Source organism: Henckelia pumila, chromosome 2 (assembly GCF_033568475.1).
Source record: "Henckelia pumila isolate YLH828 chromosome 2, ASM3356847v2, whole genome shotgun sequence".
In the NCBI taxonomy this organism is placed as follows: Eukaryota; Viridiplantae; Streptophyta; class Magnoliopsida; order Lamiales; family Gesneriaceae; genus Henckelia; species Henckelia pumila.
This window is the reverse complement of record NC_133121.1, coordinates 121,664,214-121,692,123: the sequence shown is the minus strand read 5'-3', so window position 1 is coordinate 121,692,123 and position 27,910 is coordinate 121,664,214. Positions and strand designations below refer to the sequence as shown.

The 27,910-nt window shown below is 34.5% G+C and overlaps 2 protein-coding genes across 2 annotated transcripts; both read left to right on the top strand.

The window, feature by feature from the left end:
* Window positions 1-12,681: 12,681 nt before the first annotated feature.
* LOC140878303 (uncharacterized) lies at window positions 12,682-15,539 on the top strand. Its single transcript, XM_073281902.1, has 5 exons — window positions 12,682-12,934; window positions 13,001-13,190; window positions 13,232-13,821; window positions 14,212-14,673; window positions 15,415-15,539. The coding sequence occupies exons 1-5, from the start codon at window positions 12,682-12,684 to the stop codon at window positions 15,537-15,539; spliced, it is 1,620 nt and encodes a 539-aa protein (XP_073138003.1).
* An 8,729-nt stretch (window positions 15,540-24,268) lies between these two features.
* Window positions 24,269-26,807, top strand: LOC140884715 (laccase-14-like). Its single transcript, XM_073291560.1, has 6 exons — window positions 24,269-24,358; window positions 24,551-24,702; window positions 24,972-25,216; window positions 25,307-25,435; window positions 25,565-26,503; window positions 26,581-26,807. Exons 1-6 carry the CDS (start codon window positions 24,269-24,271, stop codon window positions 26,712-26,714), a joined length of 1,689 nt encoding a protein of 562 aa, XP_073147661.1. The 3' UTR covers window positions 26,715-26,807.
* The last annotated feature ends 1,103 nt before the right edge of the window (window positions 26,808-27,910 follow it).

Genomic DNA, 27,910 nt, shown 5'->3' with positions numbered 1-27,910 from the left:
TCAACCTTTGGATTTGTGTTCATGCTCAATGGCGGTGCTGTCTCTTGGAAGAGTTCCAAGCAGGACACCACAGCGGATTCCACCACTAAGGCAGAATACATTGCAGCATCAGCTGCTGCTAAAGAGGCCGTTTGGATGAGGAATTTCGTCCAAGAGTTGGGCATTATTCCTGAAGTTGTTGGTCCAGTCCCGGTGTACTGTGACAACACGGGTGCCGTTGCTCAGGCAAAGGAACCAAGGTCTCATCAAAGATCCAAACACGTACTGAGAAAATACCACATCATCCGGGAGATCGTGGAAAGAGGAGACATCACTGTCGAGAGAGTGGACTCTGCAGACAATATCGCTGATCCACTTACTAAGACCTTGCCAGGACCATTATTTGACAAACATCGTGAAGCAATGGGTCTACGTAGTATGACTAGTTGGCTTTAGGGCAAGTGGGAGATTGAAAGAGTGGGTGCCCGATGAGCCAACTTGTGGCTAAGGACTTTGATGACTCTTTGTATAAACAATCTTTTGTTTAATATAATTTACAATTTTATTAATGGCAATGACTTTATCTTTCTTCATATTGTTATATTGTGATATACTATTGTTGTTTTGATAAAGACCTTGAATATACTATAGTGTATGTACGATGTGGTAGTACATGGGGATGACTATCATGAAACACATCTTATAGTCACTGTATATTCTAAACAGTTCCTAGTCGATTGAGCCGTCCGATAATAAGGATAAGGATCGCTCGAGTTTGAGACTAGAATTTGCGATGCAGAGTACCACGTTTCATTGGTAGGGAACATAGAGATGTTCGAAGCATGCAAATGGATATTCATATGATGAATGATCGAACTACCCTATCCGGACTTTCCAAGTGGTTATGACTTATCGAGTGGATAAAGTCCGCGGTTTTGGTTGTACACCATTAGTCCTTACTACTTGAAACATCATTGAGACTCTATATGCTAGTACTGTGCTTTGACTCGTTTACCGACTCTATTGGGGTCATCAGGTGTCGGGATTGGGTACAGTTACAACACATATAAGAGTCGATGTTTTGTTGTCAAGGATTCACCACATACTTGCGAGTGTGGATATCCTATGCAATCTGAGGAGATATTAGTGTGACGAATCTCTGGCCAGAGTACATGATGTGTTTTAAGAAATGGTTTCTTAGTAGCACATGCGATGTCACTATTTGATCTTCAAGATGCATTGCATAGTTATCGAATCTCGAACGACTCTCGATTTACCAATGGTTGTTGATTCGATCGGTATATATGGATGAAGGGACCGTACTGTACGCTAACCAAAATCTATTGGTTCTTGCAGGCACTATCAGTGATACCTATGGAATCATGGGGCGATGTTGCTAGGCGCTCATACCATGATTCGATGGGCAAGTCAGAAATTGTTGTTTCGAGTCACAAGGAGTTGTGAGCCCACGGCTAGCTGTATCCCTGAACCATTGAGGGTCACACAGAGTAATGGATTTTTAATCCCTGTTGAGATAGTTAAATTTAAAGAGTTAAATTTAATGAACAAATAAGTGGAACTTCTTATTTAAGAGTAGAGGAGTAAGATTTCCTAAAATGACATAGGGATGGGCATTTTTGGAAATCACTGAATTCGGATTCAGAAAAATTTATCTTGACTTTAAAAGGTGCAGAAATGGTTTCTGTGCACATTGGTGAAATCGGTTTATCAATCGGAGTCATGATGAATTTTATATTAATTTCTGAACATGCGGACTTTGCTTGTCAGGCTTGAACTTATGACTAATGGGCCCTAAGCTGTTAGCAGCCCACATTATAAATAAGTTATTGCAGTACAGAAATTAAATAACAGAGGTCACAATTTTTGAAAACCCTAGCTGATTTTCTCTCTAAGTGGCCGCCCCCCTTCCTCTCTACTCGGGAAAATCCAGCCTGTGAATTTTGAATTTGCAGTCTGGTTTAACGGATCAAATTCGTTAATTCTCTTCGTAGAAACTTCTGATAGATTTTCTAGTGCAATCTATCAGAGGGATTAAATCTCTGTTCGTGGACCTGATGGAAGAACAGTTCATCCATCAGTTCCTGGGAGATACAACAAGAGCAGAGCAATCTGTTGGTGTCCATAATCTCGATTCGAGATTGGAGGTAAAAATTTATAATTGTTATTTAATTTTTACACACACAATTTAATCTTAAAGTTTTGATACCCATTATGGAATCGTTCCATATAAAATTTTTAAACTTTCGCTGCACCGGGTATCAATCCTGATTGATCTGATCGCCGTTCTCCAACAGTGTTAGCATGCACAAACCCTGTAAAAAAAAAAAAAGAGAGAAAAACAAGTTAGGCGAAGCAAAGTGCAAAAGCTTTTCTTTATACAGGAAGGAAGGGATTTACCGTGTAGGCGTAGGAGATACCCTCGGATAATTTGGAAGCAATATCACGAGCGGACAGTAGGGAGTGATCCTCAGGGGACAGTAGACTCTGGAGCTGAGCCATTTTGGAGGAGTTGGTGCCCCGATAGAAAGAGAGGGGACCGGGATCCCCAGGTAGCGGCGCTCTGCGGACCACCCCAAACATGGCTGGTTTGCTCCTGGCTAGCAGCATATGTTTCCCAGCCGGGCACCTGAAGGCCCACCGGGGGATTCGGAGGAGTCGGGGTTGGAACCTTCTTAGAGGAGACCCCCTCAGAGTCGCTCAGGACAATCATCTCGGACACCTGAGCAGCCTTCCTCTTACGATGGGAGAGGGGGATCTCATCTTCTAGGTCCTCCTGAGATAAGGACAGTAGAGCTCGAGACTCCAGTTGAGGTGGGGCCAACATCAGGGCCCGGGCCTCCGGAACACCAGCGCTTCTTAGGGGGGAGGTAGGAACGGAAAGGTTTGGCTGGATGAGAGTAGGGATGGAGGAAGGTGGAGGATGTGGATGTGCCAGGGCGCGGGTTTCCTCCTCCGTCCTTGCCTTCTTCCTCCGCTCTGCCAAGGCTTGAGTTTTTTCTTTGGCAGCTCTCCTCTCTGCAGCCCGCCGGGCAAACTCTTCCCTCATCATGTCGAACGGATCTGCAACGAAAAGGGCAAATTAGTGACAAAATGGTTAAAATTGATAAAGCAAGCAGTGGGGACAAATCCAGAGATTACCAGGTTGAGCGCCCGGGACACCGTAAGCATCGATCACCTGGTTAAGGGGATCTTCCTCCCGGGTACCCAACCCGTAAGCTATCATATTTTCATTGGTTAAAAGAACAGGGGAAGAGAAGTTTTTGTTGCCAACCAATGCCAGGCTGCGGACATAAGGCTCCTCGACTTTATAATGATCCGGGAGCTCAGGTTGAGAAGGGAGGCTGGATAAGAAGCCAGTCCTAAAGGTAAAAAGGGTCGGGGGACGAATGAAAAAATATCTTTCCTTCCATCCCTTAAAAGAGGAAGGGATGTCGGAAAGAAAGCGTGTGTTCAACCGGGCAGCCAAAGAAAAAGCCCCTTCATTAAATCGGCAGGTAAAGAAATAGTGAAGAACGAGAGGGGTGATGGCTAAATTGTGCATTTTAAAAAGAATGTAAGTAGAGGCCATAATGCGGAAAGAGTTCGGATGGAACTGGTTAATAGGAACCCTAAAGAAATCGGCAACTGCCAGGTAAAAAGGAGAAATGGGAAATCGAAGACCGCTACGGATTTGGTCTCAAAAAAAGGTGTAACAACCTGCTGGGGGGGTATCGGGAGTACTCCCCGGTAAAGGGCGGAATAAAGAATGGGATACGGGATTTCCCCCGAGCCACGCAGTTCCTCTGCGGCCCCTTGAGATAGGGTGCTGGGAAGATAGGTGTACCAACCTAAGGCCGGAGGGGCAGAGGCGAGGGGTGTGGGGTTTTTTACTTTCTTTTTTTCTTTTCCTTTCGTAAAGGAAGAAGAAGCGGCGGAAGTTTTAGTACGAGAGGAAGAAGTTTTCCTAGAAACGCGGGGACGGGAAGGAAGAGCAGAGGCGGAGCGAGCATCGCTCGAGCTACCACTTGGCACTTCGTCTCTCGGCGAGCCTTTGGCATTCGCCCCAGAGGTAGAGGATGCACCAGTACACAAATATATATGTTTGTATGTTTGTGTGTTCCATTAACTTTTCAAACTTTGATTACTAAATTTTATTTTCGGTTTTTTGGTTCAGTTACTGACGTGACAAGTACTTGATATGTCGGCATGGACGGATCCATGTTTGGCCTGTACTGGGCGGTAGCCCAGCCCATTTGTTTTGTTGGTAGGGATATTGTAATTTTAATTACAAGCCCAGTCTAATTGTGTCTTTTACAAGGAAAAAAGTATTGTTGGGTTTAATTATATTAGTTTAGAAATAATAGTTATTTTACTTGACAAATTTAAATTTGGTTATTCATAATTAATTTTTGTTTCTCCCCACGGCACTCCACTTTTGTGCCAAATATTTTCAAACCTCAAAGCATGTGACCTTGTATTTATCTGACTATTATTTATCCAAAATATATTTTATATTACCAAAATAAATTGTAATCTTTTTATTAGTATGTAAAGTATCTTGGAAATATATAATTTGTATGACTTTCATAAATATAATACGATCTTCTAACAAATTAATAAAAAAAACACTATCGATCTATTTTATCAAATATCTTATTTAAAAAAATTTATTTTAAATGTAAATTTAAAATTTAATAAAAAAATAGTTTCAAAAATGAAAGAAGAGTGAATCTAAGAGAAACTTGTTGGTAGATTGCAAGATCGCTACCAATTAATTTAATTAATATGAATTTTTTTAAATGATTTCGGTTATTTTGTCTTAAAAAAAATAATCCGCACTTGAAGTGATTTGAATACAACTAAGATGGTTAGTTTTTTTTAAATATATTTACGAATATCATTTTGTTAATTGTCTCCATGGTAATATATATCATAGATTCGATTTATTACTATAAGTTTAGCCCACCCAAACACTAATTTCTGGATCCGTCCCTGTATGTCGACGTTTTTTTTCATGTCAGCAATTGAACCAAAATAGCTAAAAATTAAAAGTTAGTGTACCAAAATCAAATTTTGAAATTTTTATGGACCAAGATTTAAAAATTGACAAATTTATGGACCGAAAAAATCATTTTTTCTATATATATATATATTATATAAGGGCATATCGATCTGTTTTCTAACGGAAATACCTACTCACAAAAATAATATTTTTTCATAAATCAAATCAAATCAAAAATTCGTTTCACAAAATTGATCGATTAAAAAACGTTTTCCACTTGATCATAAATGTTTCGCTAATATCTCCAAATAGATTACATCAATTCATTTTCTGGCCTGTTGTCGCTGATACCGCCAAATATATAGGGTCCTTTCTTTTTCCGGCCAGTTGTCAACGAGAAACCGAAATAAACTATATATATTATATAAATGACTTGCAGCCCACGTGAAAAACTACTCTACACACGAATCTCATAAAATATATATCTTTGAGTCCACAAATTATTTTCGTCTTATTATAATAATAATAACAATAATATATGAAAAAGCAGATTGTGATGGAATAACTATTTATTTTCTTGGTGTCAACCGAAAACCGTCGTAATGGTCGCTGTGTATGTGCCCCATGGTTTAGGTAATATATGAAAAAGGATATTATACTTTATTTTTCAACGAAATATTATTCATGAAAATCACAAAAGGTTCCTAATTAATTTTTAGCTTCTTTTGCTGAAATTGATTTTCGAGTAAAATTTTTGTACTTTTGCTTTGTCTTTTCATAGTCCATTTCGTTCTAGTTTAATTAGGTGCTTGATATCCATGATTTCATTTCAGTCATGCAGTATTAATTTTTAATTAGGGATGACAATTTTGCCCACGGGTTCAGGACCCGCGGAGAAAATCCGAAATGGAACGGGTATAAGGGAACTTTTTCGGGTATAGGTTTGGGTTCGAGGATTTTTAAAAATCCCCGAAACATATTAGGGCGGGTATGAGGATGCTATCTTCATCTCCGAACACGTTTCGATAATAATAAAAATAATAACAATAATTATAATAATAATATTGAAGTATAAATATTTTTTATTTATCAAATTTTATTAAATCTTTGAATAATATATACATTATACTAAATATTAAAATTAAAAATAATAGCATTTATTAGTTTGTATTATTTTTATGCATTATATATTGCATATATATATGATAATATAATTTTTAAAATATAAAAATATTATTTGATTATATAACATAAATAAACTATTAAGATTAATCAAATATATTTATTATTTATTTGAAAAAATTTTGAGAAAAAATATATTCTTACTAAAATTTTGATATATAATATTCTATTTTAAAATAATAATTTTCATTCACTTAAAGAATAATCTTGATTGATAGAGATATTTTTTATTCAAGATATTGTGATTAATGTTAAACTTTAATTTTACAATCAAAATTTTTTACACCAAATTTTTTTTAATTTATTTTACAATAAAATTGACTAATAATATATATAAAAATAAAAAAATATATATATACATATATTTATATATAATATATTCGGGTATGAGGACGGGGATGAGGATTAAGTCCCCGCGGATATGAGGATGGCAAATCTCTGATTAAAAATAACGGGGAATGAGACAAGGATGGGGACGAGTTTTGTATTTGGGGACGGGGATGGAAAATGCATCCTCGTCTACGTCCCGTCCCGCCCCATTGTCATCCCTATTTCTAACCTCTCTAAACTCTACTTCAAATTTATTTCTCCAATAAAATATTTTTAAAATCTTTCCCACTGTTTTATAACAAAAATTTTCTTGTTTCTTCCAAATATATATATAATAATTCACATGCAAGTGAGATCGTCTCATGGATCAACTATATGAGGCATATTTTTGACCCATGAAAGGTATTATTTCGTATGTTCAAAGTATTATTTTCACTGAAAAAATATCATTTTTTTGGTAATTATATTAAGTAAAGTATTATGTAATATATGCTGATTGTGGATTCAAAAAAGATTATTTTTCATTGTAAAAATATCATTTTTTTTATAGTCAAGAAACATGTGGTGATATATATGTTGATTTGACTGAAAAATATTCGACTTACAAAAAATACTTTTTATGATGAAAATATTGTTTTTCTCTTCAAAAACATCATTTCTGATAGTTTTGTTGTGAATGAATATTGTATAACATATACTCATTTGAGTCAATATAAAATGTACTATTTTTCATTTTATTTATTGATCGGATGAACTTATTTCACAGATATAGATTCATGATATCTTTACAAAAGAAACATATTATTTCGCTTAATAAAAAAAATCATATAATTTTTTTTTTAAAAAGTCTGCATCTCATCTATAAAATTGTTTATCCTAATAATTTTTTTTTTCTTGCAATAGGAAATAATTAATGCCTGGCTTGTTAACGAGAATACGGTCTTAGGCGCGGAAGGCGGTGAACGTTTTGGATTCTTGATCGAGCTTTCAAAAATATACATTCACCTTTGAGTTTAATTAACATACTTGTTTGTTTTCATTATATATGATTAATTAGATATTTCTCCTAAGAAGATTAACAACTAAACATATTATTGCATCTTGAGTTAAAATAACATTGACTTTTTTCATGTATTTAAAGCAGTGTGATTTTACAATCTTGCAAAAGCATCACAATTTATGTCAAAAAAAAAAGAAGAAGAATTGAGCCAAAAAATTCATGAAAGTACCCAACGCCATGTCATGCATGACTATTTTAGTTTAAATATGTTGAAAATTCAACTTTGTTGAGGAAAAAAATACGCTGAAAGTTTAATTTACTGAAAAAATGTAAGATTTAAACTGACAATAGCAACGTGTACTACCCGACCCAAATACAATCGGATACCCGACTAATAGATAGTCTTTTTTATATATATAATTTAAAAAATAATAAAATTTGCATAAATAATGCATTACAGGATGACTTGCACAATTACCTCAAAACGCACCTATGAAGAGCGAACCCTGGCAAAAAAAGACAGAGTCCGCTACTGTGTAGAGCGGACGCTGCAATTTGCAGCGTCCGCTCATGCTGGCAGCGGACGCTGCCAGCATTTCATGGGGACTTGCGAAGTGCAAGTCCCCATGTGTACTTTATTATTTTTGTTTTTTTAATTAATTAATTATATAATTAATAATATTTTTTAAAATTATATTTAGTAGTATGATAATTTTTTTTTCAAAATTTTAAATTTTGAATTTGATAATTGGTCTGAAAAATTATTAAAGAAACAAAACATAAAATTTACGGTTAAAAAAATTATATTGATTAAATAAATTTACGATTTAACTTAAATTTTGGTCAGTGGAGTTATATATTTATTTTAATCATTTGGATTTGTGGAGATCCCTCGTTTACGTGGATAAATCTAGAGTAGTTAATTCAAATCTATTTAAACCAAACTGATACAAAAATATTACAAAATTTCTCAATTCGAAACAAAATCATCTCGAAAATTAAAATTAAAATTTATGGTTAAAAAATTCAATTGATTAAATAAATTTTTTTTGTGATCAGTTATCACCATATTTTGATAAATTTATTTTAATATAATTTGATAAATTTTATTTTTTTGATAAATTTATTTTATATCATATTTTTTAATATAAATTTTATTTTTTAATTAAAAATTGGTAAGTGGAGTTATTGACTTATTTTAATTCGTTTCCTTGGATTTGTGGAGATCCCTCGGTTACGTGGATAAATTTATAATAAAAATTTTAATCCGCTAACCAATTTTTAATAAAAAATAAAATTTACATTAAAAAATATGATATAAAATAAATTTATCAAATTATATTAAAATAAATTTATCAAAATATGTTGATAACTGATCACAAAAAAATGTATTTAATCAATTGAATTTTTTAACCATAAATTTTAATTCTAATTTTCGAGATGATTTTTAGGGATGACAATTTTTCCCGCGGGGAAAACCCGAAATGGGGCGGGTTTGGGGGAGTATTTTCGGGTATGGGTTCGGGTTCGGGGATTTTTAAAAATCCCCGAAACATATTAGGGCGGGTATGAGGATGTTATCCCCATCCCCGAAACCGCCTCGATAATAATAATAATAATAATAATAATAATAATAATAATAATAATAATAATAATAATAATAATAATAATAATAATAATAATAATAATAATAATAATATTTTAGGTATCAAATTTTTTTAAATCTAAAATTTTATTAAAAAATTAAAATTAAAAGTATTATTATTATTTCGTTTATATATAATTTTATAAATTATATATAATACATTCGTTTATGATAGCGTAGTTTTTTATAATTTAAAAATATTATTTGAATCTTATTTATGTTATGTACACATATAAAATATTTATATTAGTCTAAATATATATATATATATTATTTATTTTGATAATAACTCCGCTAACCAATTTTTAATAAAAAAATAAAATTTATATTAAAAAATATGATATAAAATAAATTTATAAAAAAAATAAAATTTATATTAAAATAAATTTATCAAAATATGGTGATAACTGATCACAAAAAAATTTATTTAATCAATTGAATTTTTTAACCATAAATTTTAATTCTAATTTTTGATATGATTTTGTTTCGGATTGAGAAATTTTGTAATATTTTTGTATTAGTTCAGTTTAAATAGATTTGAATTAACTACTCTAGATTTATCCACGTAAACGAGGGATCTCCACAAATCCAAATGACTAAAATAAATATATAACTCCACTGACCAAAATTTAAGTTAAATCGTAAATTTATTTAATCAATATAATTTTTTTAACCGTAAATTTTATGTTTTGTTTCTTTAATAATTTTTCAGACCAATTATCAAATTCAAAATTTAAAATTTTGAAAAAAAAATTATCATACTACTAAATATAATTTTAAAAAATATTATTAATTATATAATTAATTAATTAAAAAAAACAAAAAAAAAATAAAGTACACATGGGGACTTGCACTTCGCAAGTCCCCATGAAATGCTGGCAGCGTCCGCTGCCAGCATGAGCGGACGCTGCAAATTGCAGCGTCCGCTCTACACAGTAGCGGACCCTGCCTTTTTTTGCCAGAGTCCGCTCTTCACAGGTGCGTTTTGAGGTAATTGTGCAAGTCACCCTGTAATGCATTATTTATGCAAATTTTATTATTTTTTAAATTATATATAAAAAAACCATATAATAATAATTATTATTATTATATTGCGTGCCAAAGGTCAATAATAATTGATATATATAATAATAATTTTTTTTAAAGTACAAGTACAATCTTAGATCCAGATGACAACTACAACTATAATGAAACTGCTCACACAACCGACGAGACTTTGAACAAAGACTCGAAACTTGCTTATCTCGAGCAAAGAAATTACAAAGAAAGTTACTAAATCTACCTAAATAAATGATATATATAATTATTATTTTATCTACCTAAATAAATGATATATATAATAATATTTTTTTAAAGTACAAGTACAATTTTAGATCCAGATGAAAAATATAATGAAACTGTCGAACAAAGACATGATATATATAATAATAAATTTTTTTAAAGTACAAGTACAATCTTAGATCCGATGACGAGACTTTGAACAAAGACATGATATATATAATAATAAATTTTTTTAAAAGTACAAGTACAATCTTAGATCCAGATGACAACTATAATGAAACTGTCCGCACAACCGACGAGACTTTGAACAAAGACTCGAGACTTGCTTATCTCGAGAAAAAATATACAAAAAATTTACTAAATAAATTAGGACAACTACCCGCAGTCAGCGGAAATCGAACTTGAGACCAATGATCTTAGTACCTCAGTCTTAGCCAATAGGCTAAGGCCTCATCCAACGGAAATCGAACTTGAGACCGATGGCCTTAGTGCCTCAGCCTTAGCCATTAGGCTAAGACCTCATCCAGCGAAAATCGAACTTGAGACCAATGGTCTTAGTACGGCTAAGGCCTCATCGGCGAATAATAATAATAATAATAATAATAATAATAATAATAATAATAATAATAATAATAATAATAATAATTGAATCAAAATACACGAAAATTAACATTTAATATACAAAAATGAAACATTAAAAACTTAATGAACAAAAATTTGAAATTGAACAATTTATAGTAGACCAAATTTTTTTTTCCTTTCCCGAAATTATATATTATTTGCTATTGTACGCATCGAGACATACTTATTGTCTCTTTGATTTTGTCAATTAGATTTTCAAATTTTGGTTTGGTAGGTCAAATTTAATTTTTGGCTATTTTTTATGATGTAAGAACCCGCAGTCGCTACTTTTCGGTGTGTATTGGTCAGATAAACCCGTGGACTAACACAATAGTAGGGGTAGAAAATGAAAGGAATTTTATTCCTTGATATTTTCGGCCCTTAATTAATTGGATATTATAAGATTTTGCTTTATAGACAAGATAAAATATATAGTAAATATCATATATATATATATCGATTATGTTAAAGATATATTTACCAAGTTTAAATCATGTCTTGATAAGATGATTATTTGATATAATATAATTCGATATTATCAAGATTTGATTTGCAAGATTTGATAGAGTTTATTTCCTACTAAAAGATAGTTGCTTATTCTTGTAGGACTCTATCTAAGGAAATTTTCAAGATTTGAATGTTAATCTATAAAAGGGGATTTCACGCACAAGATGAACGAGAGCTTCAGACGTACAATTCTCTGCGCATACTCTGAAGAATTCTTTTAAAGAATTTGAAGAACTCTGAAGCAAGGTTTGCAGCTATCGTTGTTGCATGTCCCCGTGTTGCCGTTCGTGTTGAAGACATCAGAGACAACACTGTGGGAACTGTGTTGTTGAAGATCTTTTCTGTCTCTTCAATTTAGGCTACGGGAGTTGCATCCAATTTCTTTTATACTCTGTTGTATTTTAGGATGCAAGTTTGATTTTTCAACTTGTTGAGAAATTTAGGATTTAATGACTTTTCGTAAAATTACTAGGATTGCTTTGTAAGACTGATCTTACGTTTACTAGTAATATTTAGCCATAAGGCACCCACACGAGTTTTCATACTCATGCAAAATTATTTACTTATTTTTTATTTACGCTTTAAATTTCCGCTGCACTATGTTGTATGTGGTGTTACAACACAAAGGACAACATTGCCTATCTTACATAACCAACCACGTACACCGTTTTTTTCACATGGCATCAGAGCCACCACTTGACTTTACTAAGTGAGTTCCTGGTTTGTGTTACAGGTTAGTTATGGACACTCCGTACACAAGTGCAATTCGTCCACCTATTTTGGATGGAACAAATTACGGCCCTTGGAAATTGAAGATGAGCATGTACATCCATTCCATTGAGTCCAGGGCTTGGCAACGTGTTCTTGATGGTTGGTCACCACCTATGAGAGATGATGATGTACCAGGACCAAAGCCAAGATCACAATGGACAGCCGAGGAGAATACTGCGGCTATTTATAACGCTAAAGCTCTTAATGCTATGTTTGTTTCTATTGATATGAATATGTTTAATCTAATTGGTACTTGTACTTGTGCTAGGGATGCTTGGGAGAAACTGCAAACCCACTGAAGGCTCGGCAAGTGTTAAGAAAACAAGAATGCGTCTCATAAATTCAAAATTTGAGAAAATGAGAATGGAGGAATCTGAGACCATCATGGAATATAATGGAAGATTGAAGAGTCTTGCAAATGAAGCATCTGTTCTTGGTGATCCTATTTCTAACGAGAGACTTGTATCTAAAGTGCTTCGTTCTGTCCACAAAAGATTTCACACCAAGGTTTGTGCGATAGATGAATCCAAAGATACATCTATAATGGGTTTGGATGAGTTAATAAGTTCTCTTAGCACATATGAGATGGAGTTAGAAGCCGAAGATGACTCAAAAGGTAAGTCTATTGCCTTTCAAGTATCTAATAATGTTTACAATGATTTTTTTGAAGTTCAACAGGAAGTAAAGGAATCTGATCTTGAAGAGAATTCTATCGCCTTGATTTCGAAGAAGTTCACTGATTATCTCAAGGTTATGAAAGAAAATAAGGATGTGAAAGGTGCGCAACCTTCAAAATTTCCTAAATTGCCTACTTCAGCGAAACCTCAAAACCTGCTGCTACTCGAGGACCTCGTCAAAGGTATGAAGTTAAGGTTCACTCCTCAAGAAATTTTTTTGATAATGTTCAATGCAGGGAATGTAAGGGATATGACCACTATGCTTATGAATGCGCAAATCGCCTTCGGAAAGGTATGAATGCTTCTCTGAGTGATGATGATTCTGAAGAAGAACAAGAAAAGGTTGAACAGTCAGATCTCATATCCTTTACTGCTTTGTTGGAGAGTAAGAAACATTTTCAGATTAATCCTCTTGGTGTTGGCTCCGGTGTTGCAACATTTGGACGCAACACTGTTCAAAAATCTGTTTGTTTTATTGCTACTAACCTTGATAATTCCAGTAATCATGAAGAACAGGTAGCTGATCCTTATACTCTGGAAGGTATTAAAAAACTCTATGAAGAGTTGTACTATGATTGGAACAAGAGGAATCAGTTGAACACAACCCTCACAAAAGAGAATACTGAATTGAAAGCTGCTGTGGCTAGATTGGAAGTTCTCATGAGTAAGAAAGATCTGGAATTAGGGTTGCTGAATTCTGAACTTGAAAGAGCAAAAACAACACTTGATAAATTTAATTCCAGTTCAAGCAAACTTGATTCCATTTTGACAATGGGTAAAAATGATAAGTTTGGTCTTGGTTTTAAAGAAAGTGTTTTTGAAACTGGTGAATCTTCCAAAACACCAGTGTTTGTGAAGGAAGGTAATAATTTCTTGAACCATCCTTCAACTGCTTCGAAAGGTAAGAAACCCATTGTTGAAAAGAATGTTTCCGTCCCTAAGCCAAAATAATGGAAGCGTCCTTTTGTATGTCACTATTGTCTCAAATCTGGTCATATCAGGCCTTTTTGTCGAAAGCTAAAGAATGGCTATGTGTTGTGGGAATCTAAGCAGGTGTTGCTCAACACCAAGAGCAACACTGGCAGAAAGAGGCCCACTGTGAAGAAAGTTTAGATACAAAAGCCTGATGTTAGATGTTTTGTTATTTATAATTTCTTGAAAGCTAACACTGCAGGTAATTGGTATTTTGATAGTGGAAGCTCTCGGCACATGACAGGCTTGAAAAACCACCTCACTGATTACGTTGAACAAAATGGTGGTAGAGTGACCTATGGAGGTGGTGCAAAGGAAAGAATTGTTGGCAAAGGAACACTCAATGTGGAAGGGTTTTCAAAGCTTCATAACGTCTTACACGTTGAAGGACTTAATGCAAACTTAATTTCAATAAGTCAACTGTGTGATGACGACTTGCATGTGAAGTTTGATAAGAATACTTGTGAAGTTTTTGATAATACTAATCGTTGTGTTATAACAGGTACAAGATCAATGGATAATTGCTACCAACTTGGTGAGGAATTGGCATGTAGACACTCAAAGGTTGATGAGTTTTGTCTATGGCACCAAAAGCTTGGACATGTGAATTTCAAGAGCTTAAAAAATCTGAGTAAGTTTGAAGCTGTCAGAGGTCTTCCAAATCTAAAGTCTGGTATTCCATATGTTTGTGGTGCATGCCAAAAAGGTAAGAAAACCCGTGTTGCGCACCCTGTGTTACAACACTGTGGGACAACACGATGTCTTGAACTTTTGCACATGGATTTGATGGGTCCCATGGAAGTCGAAAGCTATGGAGGTAAAAGGTATTCCTTGGTATGTGTTGATGATTTTTCTCGTTTTATATGGGTAAGGTTTCTTAGAGAAAAATCAGATACTTTTGATGTTTTTAAGAAGTTGTTTACCAAGATTACTAACCTACACACTTTGACTGTAGCAAGGATCAGAACTGATAATGGAAAGGAATTTGAGAACTCATCTTTTTCTTCTTTGTGTGATAAGAAGGGCATCTCACAGGAGTTCTCTGCCCCAAAAACTCCTCAACAAAATGGAATCGCCGAAAGGAAGAATAGGACATTGCAGGAGATGGCTAGGGTGATGATGAACTCAAAAAATATATCCAAGAGATTTTGGGCAGAAGCATTAAATACAACATGTCATATTTCCAATCGTGTGTACCTGAGAAGTGGCTCTTCGATGACTTCCTATGAAATCCTCATGGGAAAGAGGCCAAATCTCACTTATTTTCATATCTTTGGCTGTGTATGCTATGTTTTGAATGATAGAAATCACCTAGCAAAATTTGATTCCAAAAGTGATAAGTGTTTGTTCCTTGGTTATTCTACTAATAGTCGTGCATATAGGATGTATAACTTTAGGACCAGAACAATTATGGAATCTATTAATGTTGTTTTTGATGATGGTGCAGATCTCAAAGAAAAAACTGCTGAAGATGATATTGAAGGCTTGCTGGAAATTCCTCCCGAAGAACACAGTTGTCCCGGATGTTACAACACCAAACACAACACTGGTTCCTCCAAAAACTGTCCATGAGGAAAATTCCCAAAGTATTGAGGAAGTTGAGATGATTACTGAAAAGGACATTCCAAGCAAGATACAGAAAAATCATCCATCATCACAGATTATTGGAAATGTTCATGGAACAAGGCAAACCCGAGCTAAGGACAAAGTTGACTACCGCAAGTTGGTTGGGTTAGTATGCATGAGTTCCGTGTACTCACAGGTAATGCATTCATGTTTTGTTTCCAATATTGAACCCAAGAATGTCAATGATGCTTTGAATGATGAATTTTGGGTAAATTCCATGCATGAAGAACTTGAACAATTTGTCCAAAATGATGTGTGGTTTTTGGTTTCACCTCTTGATCATGGTAATGTCATTGTTACAAAATGGATTTTTAAAAATAAAAACGATGAATCAGGAAACATCATTAGGAACAAAGCAAGGTTGGTTGCTCAAGGGTATATGCAGGTTGAGGGGGTTGATTTTGATGAAACCTTCGCTCCTGTTGCCCGCATTGAGTCAGTCCGACTATTGCTAGCTATTGCATATCATATGGGTATAAAACTTTACCAAATGGATGTGAAGAGTGCGTTTTTGAATGGTATTTTAAATGAGGAAGTGTATGTGAAGCAACCCAAAGGCTTTGAGGATCCACACCACTTGGATCATGTTTACAAGTTGAAGAAGACACTCTATGGCTTGAAGCAAGCTCCACGAGCATGGTATGGTAGGTTGACCGAGTATTTGCTCAAAATTGGCTTCAAACGAGGTGAGGTTGACAAAACTTTTTTTTATTCAAAAGGCCAAAGGTGAAATTCTTATTTGTCAAGTCTATGTGGATGACATTATATTTGGCGCTTCTTCTCAAAAGCATGTTGATAGTTTTTTTGAATGCATGTCTTCTACGTTTGAAATGAGCATGGTAGGAGAATTAACTTTTTTCCTTGGACTGCAAGTTAAACAATCAAATGATGGGTTTCTTTGTCAAAGTAAGTATGCAAAGAATTTGGTGAAAAAGTTTTGCAAAGAGAATGTTAAGAACGTGAAAACTCCTATGGGCTCGAGTGAAAAATTAGGAAAAGACAGTGTTGCGGCTGGTGTTGACAACACCATGTATCGCAACATGATGGGAAGTCTTTTGTACTTGACTGCTAGTCGTCCGGATATCATGTTCAGTGTGTGTTTATGTGCTAGGTACCAATCTGATCCAAAAGTAACCCATTTAAAAGCTGTTATGAGAATTTTGAAATATGTTTCGGGTACATTGGATTTGGGATTGTGGTATACGAGCCAACACTAATCTTGTAGGTTTTAGTGATGCTGATTGGGCTGGTGATGTGAATGATAGAAAGAGCACTACGGGTGGGTGTTTTTACCTTGGCAATAATTTGGTTTCATGGTATAGTCGTAAGCAAAATTGTGTGTCACTTTCGACAGCTGAATCTGAATATGTGGCAGCCGGAAGTTTTTGTTCACAACTTCTTTGGATGAACCAAATGATTGAAGATTATGGTTTTAAGAGTGAACCCCCCATTGTTTATTGTGATAATTCGAGTGTTATTGATATATCAAAGAATTCAATTCAACACTCACGCACAAAACACATTGAAATTCGTCATCACTTTATTCGAGATTTAGTAGAAAAAGGTATGATTCGAATGGAGTTTGTTGGAAACAATAACCAATTGGCAGACATATTTACTAAAGCATTAGATCATGAGAGATTCTCAACTCTTCGGAGGTCACTCAGCATGTGTGCATTATAATTCATTGCATGTGTTGTCTGCGGTGTTACAACACTACCGACAACACTGTTGTTTTTCTTGTCATGCATTTTTAGGATTTTAGGAATTCTGCACTCACTCTGTTTTGTGTAGTGTTTAAATCTCTGTTTCATTGATTCAATCAATGCCAAGTTTTTCTGCAAATTTTTTATTGAAACACACTGGCCCTTGTAAATCGAACTTTGACTAAACCACTAAGTAGTTGAGGGATGTACGTGTATTCCATGTTCTTGTCCCATGTGAAAAGTGGCTTAGAAAATTCAGTGTTCAACTTTTTAAAGTTTGATGACCAATGTCATATATACAAGCTTTATAAATAATCGGAAGAAAATGGAAAAAGCTATTTAATTGAGTCCAATGAAGACTGTTCTTTTAGTGTGCAGGCTACCACTTCTGGAATTTTTCTGAAAACAAGGGTAATCAAGTGTGTAAGTCTCAAATGCTTTTTGAAAAACTATGCAGGTGTTATTGATGATGTTGGCAACATGAGAGGCAACACTACACTTGTCAACATATTATTTGCTTGTGATTGCATTCTTACTTTATGTTACATTCTGTTTAGGCATAAAATAGGCCATGCATATGCATTTTTGTTAATAGGGTTCTGTTTTTGGGTAAGGTTCTAAATAGACAAATTTTGATGATTTACCCTATTTACTAAAAATTGAATTTTTGTGATTGCCTTTTGGTTCAGTGGAGTTACGCTGATGTGAAGGTAATTCTGAAAGATTTGGGCTGAAATATACATCTTGGATTATTGCCTTATTTATGGAATTTTATCTCTTTAATCTCGGTTTTTAATTCTTGGCCGTTGGGAAAAAGTTACCATTGGTAACTTGGTGAGATAAGGAAATCAGAGTAATTATGGGTTTGTTGGGAAAATATTACCGTTTGTGATAAGGGTTATATATATGAGTTTTCGTGATTATCTGGCATTATCATCTTCTCAAATTTCTTTATTCCCGATCGAGTTTCCTGCAAACCCTACACTCTTCTTCTTCTAAAATTTTTAATGGAAGGCTTTGATCCACATGATATTAGAAGCGAGATGGGCCACAAAGAACCTGATGTTGCTGCCGGTGTTACAACACCAGAAAACCCATCTTCATCTTCTACTCTACCAATCGTTCCCGTACCCATGGAACCCGTTCCTCTCGCTGTTCTCATGACCGGAGAACCTGGGAATGCGATTGATTTGGAGAATCCTCCTGATTTCTCCGTTTTGAATAGGGTTAATCCTCCTCCACCGATGGTTCGGCGTTCAAAAAGGCAGGCAGGGTATGACCTTGATTTTACTCAGTCTAAGCGGTTTTACAAGGGTCCTCGCATCTCCATGGCTGAAGAAGATCGCAGCTCCGGCGACAATTCTGATGATGCCAACTATGAATTTGTGGCAAGGAAGAAACCCTCTGGTTCTGCTGCTGCCTCTGCCTCTGCTCCGATCATTGAATCTGCTTCTGATAGCGAAGATTCAAACCCTTCTGATGATGTTCCTACTAAGGACACTCCTGCTGCTACTGTTCCTCAAGAAAGTATTGCTTCTGATGAAGATGCCACTCTGGCTCAAATTTTGGAAAGCCTTAAGCAAGGCAAGGCTTCTTCGTCTATTCCTCCTTCTGCTCATCTCTCCGATGATGAGCCTGATACTGAGATGATGAAAGAATTTGCTCAGGGGAAAGTACATCAAGATTCTGTTTCTTCCTCCTCTTCCTCCTCTTCCACGTCAGCTGCTGATTCTTCTGATAAGAGTGCTGATATTAGAGAAGAAGAAGACTATGAAGATATTTCCAGCATGGATGCTGATGAAGATGCTTTAGAGACTGAGGAAGTTTCTGCTCCTGATGCCAGTGTTGCTGTTGGTGTCGTCAACACCACGGACAACACTGTTGATGAGGACTATGACATGGATGCTGCTCATTCCCTCATGTTTTATTCTGGTGATGCTGTTGCTGTCTGGCCTCTCTTCACTCATAGAGTTCTACTGGATGAGAGAAACATAGATGTACGCTCCTACGATAGGTACAATTTGATTGATTATTTGAAGCTTAGACAACTCTATTCTACTGTTGTTGCGGTGATACCCTATTATAAGAGGGTGATTATGGAGTTCTACGCCAACTTAACCTCAAGCATTGAAGATCCAGAATCTGCAAAGTATGGCTTGGTGTACCTTCGGGGTAGGCTGTTTGAGTTCACTCCAGCCGTAATCAACTCTTTTTATTCCACCCCAGATATGGATGAAGGCAATCCTCCAGAAATCAATGAAGTGATTACTGTTCTTACTGGTGGTATGGTCAAAAAATTCTCTGACCATTTTTCTACAGCTAAGCTCACCTCTTTTTATTCTGTGCTGCATAAGATAGCTGTGAGGAATTGGACTCCTTCATCCAAATCAACAGTTATCACAAGACCACATGCGGTCATTTTGTATGCCATTGGGACTGGGAGTCCCTTCAATTTTGGGAAGATGGTGTTCAAGACAGTGCTCCAGTTTGCTGATGGAGGACTCAAGTCTACTAAGTTGTCTTTCCCATCCTTGATCTACGACATTTTGGAATCTCAGGCTTTCATCCGTAATATTACAGAAGATCTCACTGATCAACCTGAGATTTTGAAGTTAGCAGCTGGACTTCTCAAGGGAAATCGGGTTCTGGATTTGCCCTGGACTGCTACTCCTACTCCTGCTGCTGAAGCTGCTGGTGTTGCCAACACGGGTGACAACACTGAAGAAACAGTGCCTACTCCTACTAACCTGGAATTCACCACTGCCACTATTCAGCTGCTGATGACTCGTGCTGAAGAGAAAATTGCGCAAGCACATGAAGATATTGCGTTCTACAGCATGATCTTGGCTGATTGTCGGAGACAACTTGGCATTTCTAGCCAAACAGGGGGAGATAATAGTGCACAAGATGAAGCTGGTCCATTTGGGAATAAAAATGATGAGGATGAAGCCTCTGATCAAGATGGATCTGATAGTGATCAAATTTAGATTTTGCTTCTTCTCTCATCATTGCTTTATTTGCTTCATTCCGATTTCAATATAAGTGTTTTTGTTCGTTCTAGTTATGTGCTTTAAGTGCTCTTACATGCTTTAACTAGACTAACATCTTCTACCCCAATTAAGCTCTGATATATGAATTAAAGAATCCCATGTGTTATTGTCCATGTTATCCACCGTGGTACGACACAAGGGACAACACTTCAGGGGGAGACTTTAAAATTCAGGGGGAGAAGATTTTTAAACTCAGGGGGAGTTTATGATTATTTCATACTTGTGCAATGTTTTGTCCAGAAAGAAAAAAGGGGGAGATTGAAAGGAATTTTATTCCTTGATATTTTCGGCCCTTAATTAATTGGATATTATAAGATTTTGCTTTCTAGACAAGATAAAATATATGGTAAATATCATATATATATATCGATTATGTTAAAGATATATTTATCAGGTTTAAATCATGTCTTGATAAGGTGATTATTTGATATAATATAATTCGATATTATCAAGATTTGATTTGCAAGATTTGATAGAGTTTATTTTCTACTAAAAGATAGTTGCTTATTCTTGTAGGACTCTATCTAAGAAAATCTTCAAGATTTGAATGTTAATCTATAAAAGGGGATTTCACGCACAAGATGAACGAGAGCTTCAGACGTACAATTCTCTGCGCATACTTTGAAGAATTCTGTAGAAGAATTTGAAGAACTCTGAAGCAAGGTTTGCAGCCATCGTTTTTGCATGTCCCCGTGTTGCCGTTCGTGTTGAAGACATCAGAGACAACACTGTGGAAACTGTGTTGTTGAAGATCTTTTCCGTTTTTTCAATTTAGGCTACGGGAATTGCATCCAATTTCTTTTATACTATGTTGTATTTTAGGATGCAAGTTTGATTTCTCAACTTGTTGAGAAATTTAGGATTTAATGACTTTTCGTAAAATTACTAGGATTGCTTTGTAAGACTGATCTTACGTTTACTAGTAATATTTAGCCCTAAGGCAGCCGCACGAGTTTTCATACTCATGCAAAATTATTTACTTGTGTTTTATTTACGCTTTAAATTTCCGCTGCACTGTATTGTCTGTGGTGTTACAACACAAAGAACAACACTGCCTATCTTACATAACCAACCACGTACACTGTTTCTTTTAGAAAAAATTCCCGAAATCTCGACCCTTCCTGAATCCCATCACATTCCCTCCCGAAAAAATTCCCAATCAACATTTTTTCGACTCGAATTTTTGGGATTTTCCCCATCCCGATTGATATCGGGAGAGAGATCGGGAATAAAACCTTATCCCGATGGGATTTCCGATCCGTCCCGAAATAATATTATAATATATTTTATTTATAATTTTATTAATAGATTGAACTAAATATTATTGTGTTTCAACCCATATAACAATTAATTGTGGGCTTAATTCGCATAATTGTTTATTTTTGAAAAGATCGAATAGTATAATAATGAAATGACATTTTATTTTTGTATATTATTTAAATATTAAATTAATAATTTAATTAATTCATGTTTATAATTATCTAATTAGACGATGGCTTGCTAGATGTCTGAAGAAACAAAATTAACTTTGATTACTGGCATTCCTTTTTATTTTGGCTTCAAAATTTTTTTTTGAGATCTTGTAATGTCCCCACTACTCGGCTTTCTCTCTTAATACTTTTTTGCAATTTTTTCTTCGCTTTGTAGCATTTGAATGAGAGAAACTCGAATATAATACTCAAGGGGTGCTTTTGATATTTGTGATGCACTAAGAAGTTGTTTGAGATTCCTTATAGATTTTTTTAAAAAAATATTTTTCGGGATTACCCTTTCCCTACCCGACGGGATCTGGAACATTTGGGTCCCGATACTTTTCCCCTTTCGGGTACAGGATCGGGAGGAAATTTTTTTTTTAATTCTTATCGGAACGGGAATCGGGTAAAGAGGTTACGGGATGGGTCCTGACCCGATCTCACCCCTACACAATAGTCCGTAAATCACTCTAATTAGGTAAACCACACAGGACAAAACATGTGTGACAAACTTGTCCAAGAAAGTGATGGTAGAAAGAATCGAACACTTGATCATTGGTCGAGTGCATATTTACTCCACCAACTAGGACACCCTCTTGAGGCTAATTTTGGCTATTTTGAATACTGATGTGGATTTGGACAACCCAAAACTCTATTGTGACAGATAATCATTTTTTAGTGTCACATCAACATTTTGTTGAAATAAAACCAAAAGACAAAAAAAAATCAAAATTATTGTACTTAAAAAAAAATTTGAAAACTTAATGGATCAAAAACTAAAAATAGGAAAATTTAACTAGAACAAAAAATTTATTTTCCCATTTTATTATTAACTAACTACTTCATAAAAGATTGAAAAATCGGTTCTCTAAGTTAACCTAATAAATTATGATTTTAGTCATTTTATAACCACTCAAAATTCAGTTTTTCTCTCGTAATTTTGCTAGAATGTTGATATGGACTGGGACTAATTTCATTTTGTTTTTGTTCTATTCAAAACAGAGAAAAAAACTCTCATCTTAATTATCTCTTTTCTTTCGCTAATTATACAAAAAAAAAAAATTAACTTGAATATTTCGTCTTGTTTTTTTTTCATCATTTTTTGTGATAGAACTTTTATCCTATTGTTTCATATGGATATAAACTAAAATAATTTTTTTTTTTTTTTAAAATGAAATAAAAATCCAATTCAACTTCAAAAGAATTTATTCATTAAAATAAGACTACATAGACACACAATAAGACTGGTATATAATCTCTTTTAAAAAAAACAAAACAAAAGACTAGTCTATATATAATCGTATGCCGTGTAAAATTTACCTTTCAAAAAAAGGGGGGCAAAAGCCCCATTAAAAATTTATTTAATCTTACAAAAAACATTAAAATTTTTAGCTGACGGACCTAAAACCAAATAAATTAATAACTTTTTTAAAAAATACTTAGCTAATTAACTGGTAAAAGAGAGATTAGTATTTAGTATTTCTCAGTTCCAAATCAACAGTTGAGCATTAGTTAGATCGACCGACGACCATCAAATTAATTAAATCATCAATCATCTCGATCGAAACGGAAAACCTCGTCAGAGATCTGTTGGCTCCGAGACACGAGTCTTGAGTTCATGAAATCCTATATGTTAGTATTTAGGAGAGTTTTTAGGAAGAGTTTCTCAACTTTTTTTTCATAAAATTTTGAAATTTTGTAAAATTGTGTGAAAAAAAAGATGAGAAGTGTTTCCTAAAAGTTCTCTCAAACATTACCTATGTGAGTTGTGTAGTTAATTATGAAATCCTTCGCCATCATTGTATTAAAAAAAAACACGATCGAGAAAAAGAAAAATAGCTAGCTACTTTCATGTCATGAAGTTGAAGCATTCAATTATTGGAGGGAATAATGAAGAAGGGTTAAAGGGGCTTAGGATTTAGTTAATTATGAAGACGATTAATGAATATTTTTTTAAAATATATTCATGACCACATATAAGGATTAATTTTTTTGCATATTATATTTTTGATATATAAGGTTTAACTACGAAATATTATTGAAGGCGTCACCGCAGTTGATTAACTTGCGTAATTTTCGATAAGGTTTAAGTTTTAACTATTTCATATGATCAAATACTATATCTGAATTGATAATAATAGAGCGAATAATAATAGATCGCTAGTTGAGACTTCCATATTTGGCTGTGTATGAATTATTGGAAAAAAAATAGGAATTATTTGAAATTTAAATCACATGAATAACACATGCATGCAGCCACTATTTTTAAAATTAATTTAAATTGAAGCACTGCAATGTGATCACCTCGCCCAACTAGTATAAATAGTACTGGATCGTTTGCTCTCGCTTGTACAGCAAAATACTAATTATTAATTAAGCTATAAGAAATCATTGCAATGTTTTGAATTTTTTAGTGCAAAAAAAAAAAAAAAAAAAAAAAATTGAAAATGAATGTTTTTATCTTGCCTTTCGTAAGTGTTGTTCTTCTTTGTAGTGTACTAGCGACCGATGCGGCAATCCGAAACTACAAGTTTGTGGTATGCAGCTTGCATGCTCACAATTATATATGTTAGAAATTAATGAAATTATTTTTCATCTATTTTTTCCTTTGTTGATTTTTTTTTTGAAACAAGTACGTGGTTTGCAACAAATTCGTTTTATATATATAGAATTCTTTTTTGTGAAATGTATAATAATGTTTTCATGTTACATTTATAATATGTATGCAGCTTGAAGATACAGTGTACACCAAGCTTTGCTCGAACTCTACAATTTTGACGATAAATGGACAGTCACCAGGGCCTACTATTGTTGCAAGAAAGGGAGATTTAGTCAATGTTGATCTTGTTAATAATGCTTCGCATCATGTAACCATCCACTGGTATAACATTTTGCATAACATTTATATATGAACGAGATATATATATAAAATCTTTCTACATCATTTCTTGTAACAATCTCTATTACAAGCTCAAAAAAAAAAAAAGGCAAGAAAAAAATAAAAATAAAATACTTTATATATAATAACAATTTCTTCTTCAAAATTAATAATCATATCATATTTACAAAATACCATTGTACATTTTGAGCTTAAATTCAACCAAAAAAATAATTAACGTACGTGTTGGTCTCATTTTATTTGTTTTTTAGGCATGGAGTGAAAATGCCAAGATATCCTTGGTGGGATGGCCCCGAATTCGTGACCCAGTGTCCCATCAAACCTGGCCAAAGATTCAAGTACAGTATTGTTCTCTCCGACGAGGAAGGTACTCTATGGTGGCACGCACACAATGACTGGTCGCGCGCGACGGTCTACGGCGCACTCGTCATCTTACCAGAGAAAGGAGACAACTATCCCTTCCCTACACCCGCCGCCGAATTCCCCCTTTTAATTGGTATGTATTCTATATATATATATATATATATTTTTCCTTGTTACACGATCAGTACTACTAAAAGTTGGAAGATTTTGTGTTCTTTCGCAGGGGAGTGGTGGAAAGCTGATATACAAGAGGTTATGGAAGAATTTTTAAAAAGTGGGGGAGACCCTAATAATTCCGATGCTTTCCTTCTAAATGGTCAACCCGGCGATCTATATCCATGCTCAAAACAAGGTTTCACTTAAATATTATCTTCCGAAAATAATAATTAAATGTATAAAATAATATTATTGTACACACACCATGTAGTTTAATCTATAAATCAATAATTCATGCAAATTGAATGACGACGCATGCATGCAGATACGTTTAAGGTGACTGTGGAATTCGGTAAAACCTACTTATTCCGTCTGGTGAATTCAATAATGAACAACATCATGTTCTTCAAAATCGCCAATCATAACATCACTGTTGTCGGATCAGACGCAAGCTACACCAAGCATTTAGACAGCGATTACATAACAATCTCCCCAGGCCAAACCATAGATTTCTTGCTACATGCCAATCAAACACCTAGTCACTATTACATGGCTGCCCGAGTGTACGCCAGTTCAGGGATTTTCGACACGGGCATCACCACAGGTATCATAGAATACGCCGGAAACTACACCCCTCCCACGAATCTGACCGTCCCCGACTTCCCCGACTTCAACGACACCCATGCGTCGGTGAATTTCACGAATCAGCTCAAAAGCTTGGCCGACAAAAAACACCCCGTCGACGTCCCTCAAACCGTCGACAAAACTTTATTCTTCACCGTTTCGGTGAACTTACGCAACTGCAGCAGCAACACATCATGCGAAGGGCCCGGTGGAGGCCGATTACTGGCGAGTGTGAACAATATAACCTTGTTGCTGCCCAACACATCGATTCTTGAAGCTTATTACAATAACATACCGGGAGTTTACACACCAGACTTTCCTGAATCGCCCTTGTATCAGTTCAATTATACAGGACCCATTACCCCTAATCTGCAGGATCCTGAGAACGGAACTCGCGTGCTTGTTCTTGAACATAACACTAATGTGGAACTCGTGTTCCAAGCCACTAATATCGTGGGAGGGATTGATCATCCTATGCACTTACACGGCCATAGTTTCTATGTTGTCGGGTCCGACTTAGGAAACTTCGACCAGAACGTACATCCTCAGAACTACAACCTCAAAGACCCTCCTTTAATGGAGACAATCGCGGTTCCGAGAAATGGTTGGACCGCGATACGATTCAAGGCAAATAATCCAGGTACTTCTTCGACTTTAATTTGAGAGAGTATTTATATATAATTATAATATTGTTTAATCGTTTCATTTTTAATGCAGGAGTTTGGTTCATGCACTGCCATTTTGAGAGGCATGTAAGCTGGGGAATGGGAATGACATTCATCATCAAGAATGGCAAAGGCAGAAATGCTCAGATGGCTCCACCACCTCCTGATATGCCTAAGTGCACATAAGGATCCACTTCTCAATTAAATATATTAAGATTTTAAGTGATCACCAATTATATATTATCAACTGTACGTTAAGTGTTATGTGTTTTCGTCGGTATTTTCTGTGTCTATTTTCTCATTTACTTTATCGTTTTATGTATCTTCTTTTTGGATTGGGTCTTTGTCGAAATTGTGTAATAAAATGTAATTGCAAGTGTAATTGTAATATATTCAATAAAATATCAGCTGTTTTGTGCATGTCTTTCCATAATTAATAAATCAACTGAAAATAATTAATTTTAGTTGAATTTAAATATATAAGAATAACTCCCAAATACTAAATGAGTCAAATAGATGCATATCATGTGTGTTTTAACACCAATCACAAACGATAGTAAACACAAGAAGGGATAACTAAATTATTAATAATATTTTTAATTAGTTTATGTAAAGGTTGGTGACAACTAAAGTTTCGATTAATATATTTGGGCTTGACAGAATGGGCCTTGCTTTCGGCCCATTAAGTTTATCGTGGCTCGCCCAAGACTGTAGCACAACTGGCTAAGTAGGGGTGGAATATGCATGGTCGGAATCTGTCCCATAACTCTCTTACTTAATTTCTGTCCCGAAAAGAATCTGTAAAACTTTTTTTTTTCCTCGATCCCGTACCAGAAATATTTCGGGACCCAACATTCGGGATCTCTTCTAGATTTCGTTAAAAAAAAATTATTATTTTATTAAAAAATACTATGTAGAAACTTGTATTTCTAAATAAAAAAATAAATATTCAACTTAAAAAATTTAATATTATATTTTGTATAATGGTTCAAGGTTTTGTAAAGAGAAGAACATCGTATTTTGCATCGGATAATTATTAATAAAATATTTGGATACAAATTACTAGATAATATTTGTTAAATAGATTTTCAAATTGCATTCTACGACTAATTAGATAATTATAAATATGAATTAATTGAATTATAATTTAATATTTTTAAAAAAATACGCAAAAATAAAATATTTTTTGACTTTTAATTTGAGAAAAATATTAATATTGCAGGAGTTTGGTTCATGCACTGCCATTTTGAGAGGCATGTAAGCTGTGGAATGGGAATGACATTCATAATTAAGAATGACAAAGGACGAAATGCTTAGATGGCTTCACCACCACCTGATATGCCTAAGTGCACATAAGGATCCACTTCTCAATTATATAATAG